The sequence below is a fragment of the Phymastichus coffea genome, unplaced genomic scaffold (genome assembly GCF_024137745.1).
Source record: "Phymastichus coffea isolate CEN01 unplaced genomic scaffold, Cenicafe_Pcof_1.1 PCOF00142, whole genome shotgun sequence".
In the NCBI taxonomy this organism is placed as follows: Eukaryota; Metazoa; Arthropoda; class Insecta; order Hymenoptera; family Eulophidae; genus Phymastichus; species Phymastichus coffea.
Genome location: NW_026706953.1, coordinates 49527 through 66821, shown reverse-complemented (window position 1 = coordinate 66821; position 17295 = coordinate 49527). Strand labels below are relative to the sequence as shown.

The window sequence follows — 17295 nt, the reverse complement described above, 5'->3', positions numbered from 1 at the left end:
ATTGTTTAATTATTCTATTTAATTATATTCATTTATTCAAATGGACAAACGGTACATGTTAAAATAAACAGAATAATATAAATATTTATACTGCCGAATATTTTTTCAAGTATAAAGTTTACTTGTACTTATGACTTACAACAAAATCTACTGCTACAGTATTCTTATTATCATAACAAATCCAACCTATAAATTTAAACATTTGAATATGGTCAATTTATTCTCTCCTATTTTTAAATCCTCTTTGTAAATTCTATGTGTGCATAAACAAATACCAATTACTATTCAGCAAATACCATAAAATTGTAATACGCTTGTAGATAGTTTTCTGCCTCGCCATATGGGACACGGAGGTATGCACGCGACCGCATGAACGCTGTTTTTCGGAGCTCAAAAACACATATTGGACAAAACTTTTTAGTGTAAACAATTATTGCTACTTAGAGATCTTGATTTGAACTTTCATAGTCTGCGATTAGATTATAAAGCAATTGGTACAATCAAAAATCAATCGACGATAAAAAATGGTCGAAATCGCATTTTTCAAAAGTTTAAGATCTTTTTTTCGGGAACCATGAAAATTATAACATACTTTTCGCCTTAAAATTGCTCGAAAAATTTGATATTTTTTATTTTGTCAAAAACCGATTTTTTCAATGTTCAAACATTTTTCTGACCGATCGAGCGAAGTGCCCATCCCTCTTAATTTAATTATTTAATTCGTGTTTAGTGTAAAAATACATAAAACGTGCTTGTCAAAATTCACCTAAATTGAAAACACCATTGGGACCCACTTGACGCCTAAATTAAAATTTATATATGCAGTACGTTCCTAATTTTTTCATTTAACGTTCTATGTGGTACCTAAAATTAAAAAAGAAATTAAACCTATCACTGTCAGAGATACTCATGATATCTTTATTCCTCTATTCATCATAGAAAATAAACGTAATTTATCATGATCTTTTGCGTTTTGATACAAAACTAAAACTGTGTGCATAAATCTGACTTCAAATTCGATGCCTGCGGGTTAGTTACGTTGGAAACCACATCTTGGATCAGTCTTATCCAATAATTTTGACCCATACATAATTTTCTAAACGGTAATACTATAAAAAATTTTCAAAACTAATGAAACTATAAAATAGACTCGGTTGAGGGAAATTAATGTTTTGAAATATATAAACGCTTCGAGGAAAAAGTAAGCCAAAATATGATTTTTAACTCGTAGAATTCAAATTTTGAAACCTGATTTATGCTATCTTTACTAGTTTTCCATGGAATTTTTAAAAGTCATTAAAATAAATCTATGACAAACAACGTTTTTGTTTTTATTGATATTAGTACTTCAAGAGGTTCAAAAGGGTTTTACCAGGATACACGGTGCTTCGTTTAATTATTTTCGCTTGGACTATACTATACTTCATAAGATGATAAAATAGAAAAATTAAGTGCTTATATCTTGAACATTCAGTACAGTGCTATTTGACAAAACGATGACCTCATGGCACTTTTTTGATGGAATTGCTCATATATATATACTTAATGAAGATTAAATTAAAAACTAAATGCACCTTTTTTAGTTTTTTAGGTAGCGTGAGATCTACAGTCTACAGTATATATCTACAGTATAAAAATTATTTCACTTTCCTTCTGGGTATTCATTCAGTTACAATTTGACTTTGGCAAATAAATACAATATTGATGATATATTCCCTTACAGTGAAACAATGGAAACTTACAATTATATAAGAATATACCATAATATTAAGAACTAAAAAACATACAAAAATACTCTTTTATTACTAAAATTTTTATTAATATTTAGTTTAATAATAAGTATAGCAAATTATAAAATGAAATGTACGAATTCTGATCTAAAAAGATTAATAACTTACAAGCACGAGTTATTACACAAAGTAGATAAATTGATACATTTGATTAAGTTGATACGTTTTCTTATATTTTTTGCTTCAATTTTTTAAAAATTATAATAAAAACAAATGGACTCTTTATAGATTGTTTAACGATGACAAAAAATCACTTCGATATGCGTTTCTTGTTATTTGAAACTAATAATGGCAACGAAATAATTGGCACTTCTACTCGAATATAATTTCGAGTTTGTCATACTCCAATAAATACTAACGGAAGGCAGCATATGCGAAAAATTATTCGAAAGCGTCCTGCGCGTCATAAGATTGAAGTATTTGTATAAAATGCGATATGTCGGATCAAGCTTTTTATAGTGATTCATGAAGTTTTTTAAACACATTATCTCAATCACAGACATATTTAAGACCTTATTTATTACATGTCCATTTCAAATTGTTCAGCAGATTCATCAATTACTTGTGATTCTGAAATAAATAAAAATAGAAATTAGTAGAGTGAAAATTATATTATTAAACGACAGTAAGAGTATTAAAAATGAATTTTATTGATTATTTATTCTACGATATGTTAACGATTTCACACGTGCAAATAATTGTTCATATTGTAATAAAAATATGTACAAACCTTTGGTTGCGGGACTTGATGACTTTGCGACTGGCGTACTATCCTTGAGAATATTAGTCGGTATTGAAGAAATTTTTGGTGGTGTTCGTGAAATTGGTGAATTACGCAAATTCATTAAAAAAGCTCGTTCATAAACGATTCGGGTACCTGTAAATGAAATAGACTAATGAGGGGAATATTTCAAATTTTTTATTAGAAATATTATAGACGCATAATATTTGATGTTTTTTTATTCATTTCGATAATTATATTTTTGTTACGTTTACACATTTATACGTTATAATAAATTAAATTTAAACTCAAGATACATTTGCAAATTGAATTTCTGAGAGCAAGCAAGACGATGACATAGAATAATATATAATCGAAAAAATAGAAACGGTAGTTGTAAAATGGCTTACTAGTATTGATTGAAGTGTTCTTACACGAACGTCAACAATCGTTACTGAAACCTTCGAAAATTCACTACTCAAAGTCGAAGCTGCAAGGATAACAATCTATGGTGGCTTACGACAGAGAGTAAGTGTATTTCGATAATAACTAAATTTCAATCATCAAGCAACGAACATAGTCTGATTCGACATGGTTCGCCATATCGATTTGAAATTCTGCTAAGTATTATCACATTTATCTGGGATAGGCCAGACAGTGCTGTAATAAAAACTTGACCGAATTTTTAGACTGTAATGATACGATTGTAAGAAAAGATAGTTTAAAACTACTTTTTTCTCAGAAGAGAAAGAATCTTATGAATTGAGCTCTTAGACTATCATGTAAGAAAGGAGAATAACAAAACTAACCATTGAATAACGAAAACAGATCTTAGGAAATGGCTAAGACTTTATTTTACTTGTACAATGCTCGCGTTGCTAGGTAAGGTTGGATGAGAATCCTCCTTGCTGCAATGATGAGCATTTATATTCTCGAAAGAGGTCCCTTTTTACGCTGGGTTATCCCTACAACGTTGTTTTTGCAAAATTTGCACAAACTTTGAACAAATTTTATTGCGAAATCGCGCACGTGAAGTGAAAAGTTTGTGATACAGAAAGTGAATTAAAAACGCTGAATTTTATGATATAAATCACTGCTCGGGGAAAAATCGCCTTACGGAGTTATAAGCAAATAAATTATTAAATAAATGGAATATAATTTACAATAAAATCATAGGAATGTTTTACACTAAAAAATATTTATGATACGCGGAACATTATTCGAAATCAACTTTACCAATTTAATAGATAGAATTTGATAATAATTAAATAACAAATTCGCAAATTATTTCTTTTGCAAATATAAAATGGACAATCAGGTAACAATCGTTTTACTAATTTTACAAGTATGTACAGTTGGATCGCTATCTCGTAACGCAATTTAAAAATTTTAATAAATTATTAATCTTTTATTGATAACTTTGTTAAAAAATCAGTTATCAACGAGTCAAATTCTTACTTCTCTCTCTTAACATGTTAGTTTCACTATGTGATATTCAAATTCATATCGCATTTGTTTATTGAAAATTTGTTCATGATTTATCCTTGTAAATTAAATTTCGTTAAATATTATTTAATTAATACTCATTTCAAGTTTAGATTCAAGATCAGTGCATTAAGCTTAACTGAAAAAATTCTTTTATTCTTTGAAAAAACTTGAAATTGCATATTTTGCATAGTAAACAGTGGATGTCGCATATATGCGACGTCACGCTCTTTGTATGGTAATAATTTTGATCAAGTGTCCTAACATATCTAAGCGTATATGTGAGATAGCGCTTTAGTTTTCATAGCACTTGTTCTCATTTTCGGGTGTGTGGTGGGTTGCCGTTATACAGTGATAAACGAAAAAAAAATATTAGACTGCACCGTTACATAGCCATTAAAATGGCGAAATAAAGTGAACCATTCTAATGTTCACGTTGATGGTCTGATTTGTTTTTTTTTCTTTTTTTTACAAAACTTAAATTTAGGTGGTGGTCCCCAGGTTTATTAGAGTTGAGTCATCTTACCCCCGGGGTAGGTGGTTTTATTTTCTGAGGTGGTTACTTCTTGGCGGCGATCTTTACTTCTAGCTTCCGTATTCACTTAAGTACCATGCGCAGCTGTTGCTTGCAGCTGGTGTCTTCGTCCGCATCAGACTCAGGTGCGTTTAATCTCGTAATGATAAAAGTGAGGAAGGGCAGAGGTGGTTCTCTTGTCCATTTTTTTTAATGGAGTGGCGAGAGGTGAATTAACCTGAGGAAACCTAGCTGGTATCTGTGTGCGTTTGCGAATCAGTTAGCGCACCAGGTTGCTTAAAGGGATAATTGGCTGACCCTGCGGAAACGGGATAATATCCCGTAAATCCGCGAAGTCGGTTTGAGTGGTCTTTTCTTTCATGAAAAAGACCATAGCCAAAAATTATTCTAAATCAATTCTCCGAACATGCGTGTATATGAGCCATTCTACAAAAGTTGACATAATTTCAGTAAATTGAAAAAAAAATTTTTTTTGCATATTTGTATGAGTTTGAATGTTTAAACTATAGTAAATGTGTCTTAGAAGGAATTCCTAAGCTGCGCTAAATTTATTTTCAAATTTACGAATTTTATAGACGTTTTTTAACAAAAAAAAAAGAAAAAACCTCTTATGCGATAAAAATTGTTCTTTTACTTTCTAATTTTTTCTATTTTTGTATACTATATGTAAATAATACTTAAAATATTATAAAAATTACTAAATTAAATAAATTAGTTGATAATAAAATAAATTTTCAATGGGTTTTTTTATTGAAATAACATAAATTTTATTTTACATACAGTTTTTATACCATGTTTTAACTAACAACGATAATGAAATAATACATTTTTTATTAAATAAAATACAATCTTACTTTGAATATCTGGAATATACTGATATAGAACTAAATAATCATTTTTTTCTTTAAAGATATATCACTTTATTTTATTTTCTTTTCAGTTTTGTTTCTTGTCTTACAAGTTTTTGTACTATTTTTTTTCTTTACAATTTTAGATGGTACTTTTACGGACTTCTTTTGAACTTTCGAAGATTTGCTTTTTATGGTAGACTGAGTAGATTTTGAATTTAATGTTGAAAATCGGATTTCTTCTAGATGGTAATGTTTACATTTTTGCGTTACCTCGCATTCATAGCAGCTTATTGCATTAAATCTCACCAAATCGTCTTCTACTTTGTTCCACTTAAATTGATGGACGTCTAGGGTTCCATAAAAAGACTTTAATTTTTCTGGAATAACTTTTTTGACAGCGGTTATACTTTCATCAGAAATTGAAGCTGTGAAATACTTTTTACACTTTTTTTGAATAGCAGAAACTAACATTTCATAATTACTGATATCCTGACCGTAATTTATTGAAGAATCTAAAAATCGCTTAAAGGCGCCTCCTATACCATCAGCTACTGATTTACCATGCCCTGCTTCTGTATAATTGTAAACAATACTCTCAAAGTTACTGTAAACTTCAGGTAAATATTTACAAAAAAGGTAAAATGAAGTTTTGTTCCGGTATTGTGTCATAGGACCATCACTTTGCAAATGCAAATGTTTTATAGAAGGATTTATAGTTAAAGCATGATCAATAATGCTTTTTAAGTGTGCTAAAATAGCTGGAGGATCATGGCTTAAAGTCTTTGAAAATGTGCAAAAGCCTTTCTTAAAATTATTTAAATAAATCATAACAGTGTGTAACGAAACTTGATTCCGAGAAGCACCAAAGTGCATAGCTTGTGGCTCACTGCCATGTTTGCAAAGAAAATTTTCACTCCAATCCATTACAATATACAAATCAGTATCTGTCAGATTAGCTTTGGCATTGTTCATAGCTTCAAATTGATGATGGATTCTGTGAATGTGACCCATAAAAGCAACAAGCAAGGGATGTATTTCCTCTTTAATTTCTTTTGCATTAGTACAAATTGTTTCTTTGGAGGTAATTTGAACAGTGATCTCTTTGTTTTTGCCGAAATTCTTTTTTCTTTTCCGGTGACCCACTTTTTGTAAGAAAATCTGTCCTTTTCGCTTTTATTAGTAATAAATCGAACTCTTTTATTCTTACATTTTTGGCATTTTCGTAACATACAATCTTCATTTTTATAATCACAAACAAAAGACGCAATAACCTCTTGATAACTTTTTTCTGTTATAATTTTATTTATGTGTAACGCTCTCACTAATAAATTCATGTGTTATGCAAAGGCACGTATCACGTGAGTTAGAATTGCGAGGGACAATCCAAAATGGACGTAATCGCGCAAAAAACGCATAACTTATTTTAGTACTTGGATTTTCAGAAAGAAATTTCACGCAGAGAGATTTAAGACTACCGTTGAGATAAGAACTCTGCTTTTTTATTTTATTCTTAGTTATACGAGGGTGGTCCGATAAGAACTTAGCCTACAAAAGAAAAACGAAAATTTTGGAAAAGTGGCGTTTTATTTTTCAACATAGTCTCCTTTTAGTTCGATATACTTGGCCCAGCGATGCTCCAACTTCTTTAACCCGTCTGAAAAATACGTTTCCTCGAGGTCTGAAAAGTAGGCTTCCGTGGCAGCGATTACCTCCTCATTCGACTCAAATTTCTGCCCAGCGAGTGATTTTTTCAAGTTTGGAAACAAAAAGAAGTCGCACAGGGCTAAATCTGGAGAATACGGTGGATGGGGCAGCAATTCGTAGACTAATACGACTAATTTGGCCATGGTGACGGCGGAGGTGTGAGCCGGTGCGTTGTCATGGTGGAAGAGCACTTTTTTCTTCGCGAAATGGGGCCGTTTTTTCTGCAATTCGACGTCGAATCGGCCCAATAATTCGGCATAGTACAGCCCTGTGACCGTTTTGCCCCTCTCCAGGTAGTCGATGTAGATCACACCTTGTGAATCCCAGAAAACGGTGGCCATCACCTTTCCGGCCGATGGGGCAGTCTTCGCTTTCTTCGGAGCACATTCGCCGGGTAAAGTCCACTGTTTCGACTATTTCTTGGTCTCTTGTGTATACCAGTGGATTCATGTTTCGTCGACTGTCACGAAATGACGCAGAAACTCCTTCGGATTGCGCTTAAACAGGGTCAGACATTGCTCTGAAGTTGTCTCACGGTTGCGCTTGTTGTCCGGAGTGAGCAAACGCGGCACCCATCGCGCCGACAGCTTCTTCGTGCGCAAAATTTCATGCAGGACATGATCCACGCGGTCTTTTGAGATGCCTACGATCTTAGCTATCTCGCGCACCTTCAATCGTCGATCTGCCAATACGAAATCGTGAATTTTTGTCACGTTATCCTCCGTGGTAGCCGTTTTCGGAGCACCTGGACGTGGCTCTTCAAAAATCGACGTGCGACCACGTTGAAACTCGTTAAACCAATTTTTAACGATCGCCATCGAAGGAGAAGAGTCACCGTACACAGCATCCAAGCGCTTTTTGATTTCGCTGCGCGATTTCCCTTCCAAAAACAAGAATCGAATCACCGACCGATACTGCTCTTTTTCCATTTTTCCAAAATCAACGGACACACTTGCATTCACACGCTCTCAAAAATAAACTACAACTTCGATCCGGCCGAAATCTTGACAGTAACCATCGAGAAGATTGTACTACGTGATAGAATATTTCTTTTGCGAGAGTGGCGCCATCGAGCGGTGAGGCTAAGTACTTATCGGACCACCCTCGTACAATCTCTTTTACCAGGTCTTACTTGACTATTTTCTTTGTAAAATTTGCTAACGATTTGCCTCACTAAAATTCTCTTTGACGTTTTTGTATTTTTTTTATTTCTCTGTTTGTAAGGAATAATTTTGCGTACCTTATTTAAAACTTTTGATGGCAGTGATAGTTTTCCATTACTGTGTAATATCTGTCTAATACGTTGTTTGTCTTTTACGCTCCTTGTTTCTTTATAAGCCGCAACAACTTTCTGCTTCAATACCTCTCCATCTAATAGTTTTTGTTTAACTTGATCAGACACGTAGTTATTTTTAGTGAGCTCATTCAATCCACTCTGTTCTTCAAATTTGTCTATTTCACTTGATTTATAAGATTCCACTATATTTTTTGTTCTTGACAATAACATATTAGCAGATTGTAATTTTTTTTTAAGATCATTGTTTTTTTTCTTTAAATCTTGATTTTCTCTGCAACACTTTAAATCAATTTTTTTCTCATACGTTTTCTACCTCTGTTTGATTTAAGAGCAGGCGTCGGATTTATACGATTTTCACTATTTGAATCACAAGAATTTGCCAAATCAACTTCTTTATCATTTTTATTTTCGCTCATTTTTTTTTGAATCCTGTGACGATTGACAGCTTCACGAGTTTTTTTTCGAATACATTTGATTTCATCATTAGATATTTCAGATCTCTTTTTAACTTTACCTTTTTAAACTCTGTCTATAAAACGCATTCTTTCTTTTGTTTTACAAAGCTCATATTTCTCAGGATCGTTTTTTATAGCTAATCTTCTTTTTCTTTGGGCTTCTCTCCTTTTTTTCAATTTTATCTGTTTTTTTTTTCGTTTTTAACTTTGGTTTTCTAGCACTTTTAGAATTTTTTTTCGTATTTCGAGTCATTTCACTTTGTTCGAATAAAATAAAAAAGTGTATCAAAATAATATATTTACCAATAAAACAGAACTACAACTATTATTATTTAATTTCTCACTTTAACTATTTGTTTATTATACAAAGAAAAAAAGAAATTTTCAAACACAAACTTGTCTAACTCGTTAGAATGAAATTTCAACACTGACGCGAGTTACAGATGGGCGGAAATCTATTTAGGAAATAGTACGGCGTTTGAAATCAATGTTTGTTTATATTTTGTAGAAGTGACCTGTATGTATTATAGGTATACATATGTATATGTGATCAAAGTTGGCTGTGGCGCCGCTCTTACAGCGACTTCATACCGATATGTAACATGTGAAATTGAATTGGAGTGGGGATGTTTAGTATTATAACTATCGAAAGGATAAAGAAATTAAAAGTATACATGTAACTTCCTCGCTTAAGAACATGTACATAGAAAATTACGAAAAAGGCTTCGGAGATTAGAAAAACGATTATTTCTTTATTTTTTTAGGAAAGAATTAAATTGAATGCTATTAATGCGATGATAGGTTCATATATGATCCAAAAGTTTTCTTTTAACCGTACTAGGTCAAAGAAAAAATATTGGCATCTTTACTATAATGAGGCTTCGGAGTTTACAATGAATTTTTACTCGGATTAAAAAATAAAGTTTGACGTATTTTTTATGGTTCTAAAATGTGTCAATTGAATAATTATAATACATACAATTGAAGGTTTTTTTGCGTACTTCAAGATGGTGTAGTTCAAAAATCGATTAAAAAACATTAAGTCACTTAAAAAAGTAAAAACATGTATCCCTTTATTTTTTTTCCGAATCACATCACATTTATTTAAGTGAGTCAAAATTGAATAAAAAAAAATTTTTTTTAGTTTATTGATGCATGAAATGAAAGTTTGAGTAAAGACCTTTCAAATGATACTGTCCAAAAATACCAATAAAAATATTTTTGGGATCAAAAATGTGGAGAAAGCTAATAAATTACGAAAATCACATAGAAAAAAGGCTTCAGAGATTACACATTTACGATTACTTCTGAGATATATCACGATGAATGGTTCTGTAATTTTTTTTCTCAGAATGCTTACATATCAACACACTTTCACACCAAATTACAGACCTTTCTGGTGAAATGCATAAAAACTACAAGATATAACGCTCAATATGTGAACTTTTGTAGAATGGCTCATATATGCAAATGTTTCTCAAATATATGCAAACTTTCCTCAAATTTTGTCATTCTTGTACCTCAAGACATAGGTGTCTAATCCTTTAATACAATAAATTGTACATGGACCTTCATACCAATCCAAAAATAAATTTAATTTTTTCTTCCTTTTTATCTGTAGCGGTAAGGCTTCTCAGTTACACTAGGTCATTTAATTTATACGTTGATGAGGATGATCAGTGTTGTGCATAGCAACTCTTTTTGTGAACTTGTTATGTATTTGTTGACTAATAGTATCAATTTGCTCCGAGCCTTTTGAATCAATTACAGGTAACCAGCTATGATGCAGCCTCTTTCCCTAATGTACTTCCATAGAGGTCGATACAGTGATCTCATGATAGATACTGTTCATTATATCTTACATTTTAGGTATTATGAGCCCAATCTTTATGGTTTTCCCGAAAATATGCTCTTAGAAATCACAATAATTCTATGCATGTGCTCTACAATATTACTCTGTGAATGACGAATACTTGAGAAGATTAATTTGATTTGCATGGTGTTAATTTATCTTTCTATGACTTAGAATTCAATTGTGTGCCATGATCACAGATGATCGATTTTGATATGTCATAGTTCAGAATATAATCCTCATAAATCTTTTTAACTGTAGTGTAAGTTATCGCACAGGATACATGACAACAAACTTACTAAATTCATCGGTTGTGGTTAAAATGTACTTAACGCTTTCCGTCAAGATTGGCAAGGAACCATAAAAGTGAGTCGATAGTAATTCATTTGGACGATCAACAAGAATAGGTTGCATAACCGTGTGAATTTTTTTGTTATAATACTTAGTCTGTTGGCACAAATCATGTTTATGAACGAGGTTAACTTTCGTTCATATCTTGTGTTACTCTACTATTAAATTCTCGACAACTTGATCACTGAGTATGATCTTGTTTTTGCTTCGCTCCTTATAAAATATCAAGTTGTTTTCGGTAATGAATCGATTACAAAATATACAAAAGCTTCTTTGTTTTTTGAGTTTATTGATAAAATCATCGTGTTGCAGTTTATGACGTTCTTCACGAGAGCTTGAGAAGGACCTTTCATTAAAGACGTAATGTTGATCACGCTCTCGTTACCGTTGCGATCGTCCAATAAATCTCTTGATAAGAAAATCCGCTGCTCTGTTTTTGTTTCCGGGAATATACTCCTACGTTATATTGTGATCTTGCAGGAATAAACACCACCGCATTAAATGCGGATTCATGAATTTATAAGTTGATAAGAACTTAAGCACTTCGTGATCAGCACGAATAATTATTTTTCTTGCATCCCTCAAATACGTATCTAGCTTTAAACAAAATCAAGCAACGGCTAAAAGCTCTTTCTCGGTTGTAAGATAGTTTGATTCCACAACCTTAAATAAATTCAATGTTCACGAAATAAACGTAATAACTTCTTCGCCTTCATTATTTAATTACGACAGAGCTGCTGCTATCGTATGATAGCTAGCATCTGTAGTCAAAATATACGGCTTATTTGAATTTGGATATTGTTATTGTTATTGTTACTTAAGAACGTTAAGAACTACGTCCACGTGAAACACTGCAGAGATAAACTAAGTACCTGTACGCATTAATTTTGGTTCCCTATAGTCATGAATATGCAGACTCACCTTCTCGACCATTTTTAAATGGTGTAGGAGGATAAAGTTTAACACGCATCATGACTGCACCTACAGTATATGGTGGAATTTTTTCAATAAATAATTTTTTAATATTTTCAACATATGTTTGATGCTCAGACAACTATTGGTAAACTCTACTTTGTTGCAACAAATCCATCAAAGTTCGTCAGACAGAAGCGTCATTTTTAGTAAATTTTGTGTAGAAATTAACAACCCGCTCTGTAAACTTTATAACGGGGTTTTAGCTCGAGCTCTTTTCGGGCTAAATCAGCTATATAATAAATAATTCTCGCGGATTAATATTTTAATAAAGCGAAGTGCGCTATCCAAGGCGACCCTGTGCGCCAGCGCGAACGTGCCTGGGTCCAGCTGCATCAGCTTGCCTCCTTCCTTACATAGAAATTCGGCCCGCGGAGAGTGTCGTGAGCTACAGGTTACTTGGCGAGAGACAACCTAAAGAGTCTCGCTGCGAAGTGGTTATGCAATAAGGCAGGTGTATCGGAATAAGACACTGCGGATTTTAGTAGAAATGAATCGTGTATTTAGGTACTCGCGAATACATGCAAGCGCGCGTGTTGACGAAATGTGAGCGGCAGCGAACGAGGCGACAACAAAACGCAACGCGCCGATCTTGTCAGCGACCGAGCAAGATCGGACGACGAATTCGCTTAAAGCGGCTCGAGGCAAGACGCAAGGCCGAGCAAAATGACAGAGTGCGTAGGTTGGGCGAAAAGCTAAAGCAACAAATGCAATTCGCAAGCAATAGAAGAGAGAGAGAGAGCCAAAGGGAGAGAGAAAAGAATCGAGTAGGTACTTACAGTTGTTGTCGTCGGTTGTTAGAACGACAGAAACGCGCGTACGATAGATCGTGACCACGCTTACTCTTAGCCTACGCTCGCGCGGGCGTTCTCGCTTCTAAGCTTTATAGCTGACGGAATTCCTGTCAGCATTAACTATGTGTCTTCGCTTATCACTGGCGATCTTCGGGCTCGTATAATCGCCACTGCGTACTCGCTTACTCCTTCGTAATCTCTCGTAACGCAAAAAAAAGATGTTGCTGTCAGACTATGCTACCGTCCGTACTTGTCTCTGCTCGCATGCCAACTGGTTCATTGCGCGCTCTCTTTCTCTCTCCCCTTCGCGATCGCGGTCTCTCCGCAACATCCGTGCTAAGGACTATCGATAGTATAGATCGTAGGGCTCGACTCTTACCTTGTTCGCTGACATTTCAACTGGGCTACAAATTACAAATTATTATGATGCATGGTAAGGTATAAATATGATTAATAAATAGACTGGCTGCAGGGAGAGAGAGACATAACGAGAATGCGACTCGTTATAACTTTTCAGATTTTTCGGAGCTCTATAGTTTTTAAAATTTATAATTTTTCTAATTCGTGTTTAATATCTGAAGGCGTAATAATGTGACCTAAGAATTCTATCTCATTTTGAACTAAATTTGATTTTGAGAATTTGAATGTATAATTATCTGTATGAAACATGTAAATTACGCTCGAAAATGATGCACATGCTCATTAAATGTTTTTGAGATACACAAAATATTATCTACGAACGGAATAACAAATTGTTTCAAATCGCTAATCGATAGATTCAAAGCCCTCACTAAAGTCGCCGTGTTTGTGCAAGTTCCAAAAGGTATAATGTTAAATTTATATATGTTTCCCTCAATTAAAAATACTAACTCATGCTATATAGATACTCAATCAATACTAATAATTTATTAAATATAAATATTCAAAAATATTATATTCAATATAGTGAATTATTAATTTAATTAAAAGCAAAAGAAAATAACGTTTAATATAAGATAAAACATTGTGGCTATGTAAATATTCTACACAGCACTTGAATGAAAATGAATCGGCATACAATAAATCATGAACGTAATCAATTATATCATCAAACAGTGAATTAGAAAAGTCTATGTAATAGTGTGATAAATTTTGATAACATAACCCAATAAATTAATAAATCAATAACCTAATCACCTAATTTTTGTATTGTATTCAATTAGTACATTACGATACAAGTGCGGGAAAGTAGATACTTGTCTCGTGTGGCGTTTTGCCTTTTTTGCCCGAGCGAAGTGAGTGAAATTATTTATTAAATTATTATTTAAATATTATTTATTTAATAAATTATTTATTAAAACTTTTAATAGCATTAAAAGTGCTACTCCGTACTATAAGGAGTCTCTTTGCCAATTTTATCAAATTATGAACTTTAACAAATAAGTATAAAAAACATATATTTATGAGACATCTCAATGATTAAGTCGATGATTAGTATTTTTTTCCAAATCTTGTTGCATCAAGTGTTATTTCATAGTATAATAAAATTTTGAAAGAATCTAGTTGTTATTTTTAAGAAAATATGTGGGTGTGCTAACCTAACCTCCTGTCAAATCATATGTAAGAGCTCAAATTTTACAATTTCTTCCTTTCAAGTTAGAAAAACTAAAGAAAACGCTTGAATGTTGTACTTTTGAAAGGTATTGTTGATTTTCTTTTCTTACGAATCTGATAATTTATCGGAGCCACCTTAACACTGAATCAAGTACTATTACTTGATTTAGTGTATAGGTTTATTTTAAGGATCTTATATAGAGTTAGTAATGGTATACATTTCCACATTCATAACAAAATAATGTTTTCTTGAATAATATAATGTTGATTAGATCTTTATCGGTTTTTTTTTAATTAATCAATGTTTATTACGAAACGAACTATGCATGTAACACAAACGTTATATATCAACAGTAAACTGATTGGTATCGGCCAAGTACTGAATTACATGCTTTTTCACATAAAATGTAGCCAATTGGAGATCCCGGTAAAGTTAATTTATATAACCATTTATTTCCAAAGATATCAAATAGCAAACATTAAAAACAAGCTGAACTGAGAACACCGTTCATTTTTTTCAATTTTGCAAAGTGAATAGTTTTAAGCTATTACATGACATACATGTCATGAAATCATACGTTTTTTACTAGAGAAAAGAAAGAAAAAAATTTTTTCCAGATAAAGTAGTAAAATATGAATAATATTATTTACGTTTATTAAAATATGACTTTATCCTACTATTTATTTCAGTAAGAAATAGTATATTATTTATATGTCGAATATAAATATATAATATTTATATGACGAAAAAAAAATAGAATTAAAATTTTTCATAGCACATTTATTTAATACATCTTTCTCGTTATCTATTAAGTAATTTTTTTATATAAAATCATATTTAATCAATAAATAAAAATGGAAATTTCAAGTTCATGCTGTTCATAAATCATTATTTAATCGAACTAAATTTTTAAAATCCAAATAAATATTTATGTATAATAAAGAATAATTTATAAAACAAATATTAATATTTAATAACTGATTAATTTTTACGTTGTAAGAAACAGAAGATGCGTACATGAAGAAGCTATTTTTATTTTTGCCATCAGCTGGATTCAAAGATTTATTTGTATAAGGTTATATTTGCGTCGTACCCATTAAATATTAGTCACCCACGTGTATATTACGCAGTGATGAGAATCCAATGACGCTACAAAAAAATTTCATTTTCATGAAGTCGTATCGCACCTATATTGTTTATACAACTATGCCTAAGATTCATGGTCGACAGTGCCGAGCACCTGGGACATAGTTGTATAAATAATATAGACGCGATACGATCGGATTCTCATCACCACTGATATTACCGATTTTCATCAATACGTAACTTGTAATGTATCATACTGTAAGTATATATGCATGTTTGTTTTTATGTCGATTTTAATATACACAATCAAAATTTGCATGTATCAGTTTGAAAATATCGCATTAAATATATTTACTAGAGAATATTCACACGATTTAATATATATGTAAACACAAAATAATAAAACTAAAATATCCAAGCTAACGGAGCGAAATAGTCGGATAATTATATCAACAGTCTTGAAGAATATTATTAATTATTATTAAATATTAATAATAATAATTGAAATAATTATAATAAGTAACAAATTAACAGAAAAAAATATAAACAAATTAGCGAGACCTTCAAATGATTTTTGTCAAAGAAGGCCAAATCATAATATTGCTATTGTTGTTTATTCCAAGAAACAAAAATATAATCAAAAGAAACTGATATTAGTTGCAATTCGAATACCTATCGTTATTGGCATTGAAACAAACTTTTTCTGAGTTAATCGAGTGAAAAAATCTGAGCAGATAATTAATGCATGTGGTTTAGTGTAGAGTTTCTATTCTATAAAAATAAAAATTTGTTTAGATTAAACTAACCTCCCGGTGTAGTGGAGTAGAGAGTACCTCCAGGGGTCGACGAATAATCAGCGGGCAATTGATTTGCGTCGTGGATAACCACTCTCTTAGCAGGAATACTTTGGCTCTGCGTGGCTTGCCTGGCAATCGGTGATGCCGACATTTCGTCTTAATTTTTATATAGTTGTTTATATTAAACTGAACGAATCGAAAAAAGTTTCTCAACTTTTAAATGTTTTTCCAAGACAGAACAACTGAACCACAATGTTACTCAATAGCCTGCAGCGACAACGACGATGTGGTAAAAAAAAAACAGGCGTGCGTGTTCACAGGAAAACAAGAGACCACGATGTGTCGCTCTATTGATACTTCGGTAGAGAATCAAAGCCGTGTGCATTTGTGTACTGTGAGTTTTTACTCGAGGTTATATCCATGCATTTGGATGTATTTATTGATGTGTGGGGAACTAATGTGCGCGCGCACGCACGCAGTACGCAAGCGTATTGTTGTTTTCTACTTGGTTTTGTCTGCTGCGCACTGCGCAGTTACGTATAACAAACCCGCAGATATATATGTAGCAGCGCATCACGAAATATGAGAGCATACACCGGCACGGTATGACGGTAATCTGCCGTCAATATGACAGCACAGGATTAGAGAAAAAAATATGCTAATTTGAATCTAAATTTTTTGCGTCAACAAAACGTCAGCAATATATCGTTTTCATATGCCGTTGATAATGTGCCGATAGTTTGCAGACAATGCAATAGTACAATAATAATATAAATTTTATTTTTGTTATAATTGAGAAATAATTCTCAAAATATTTCTAAAAATATTACTTTAATGAAATACTTATATATAATTCTATACATTACTTGTATTTAAATATGCAAAAATAGATTTCCAATTTACCGCGCCTAAGTTTAAACATATATATATATATATATATAGGTTGGATTATTCTTGGCTATTTGGATTGACTTATAACCCTTAGGTTATGAATTTTTTTTTAATTTGGCA

The 17295-nt window shown here is 32.2% G+C and overlaps 1 protein-coding gene across 1 annotated transcript; it reads right to left on the bottom strand.

The window, feature by feature from the left end:
• Window positions 1-56: 56 nt before the first annotated feature.
• Window positions 57-16982, bottom strand: LOC131672079 (eukaryotic translation initiation factor 4E-binding protein). The gene is made up of 3 exons (XM_058949021.1): window positions 16294-16982; window positions 2521-2667; window positions 57-2360 (listed from the first exon to the last, which is right to left on the bottom strand). Exons 1-3 carry the CDS (start codon window positions 16433-16435, stop codon window positions 2311-2313), a joined length of 339 nt encoding a protein of 112 aa, XP_058805004.1. The 5' UTR covers window positions 16436-16982; the 3' UTR covers window positions 57-2310.
• Between the last annotated feature and the right edge of the window lie 313 nt (window positions 16983-17295).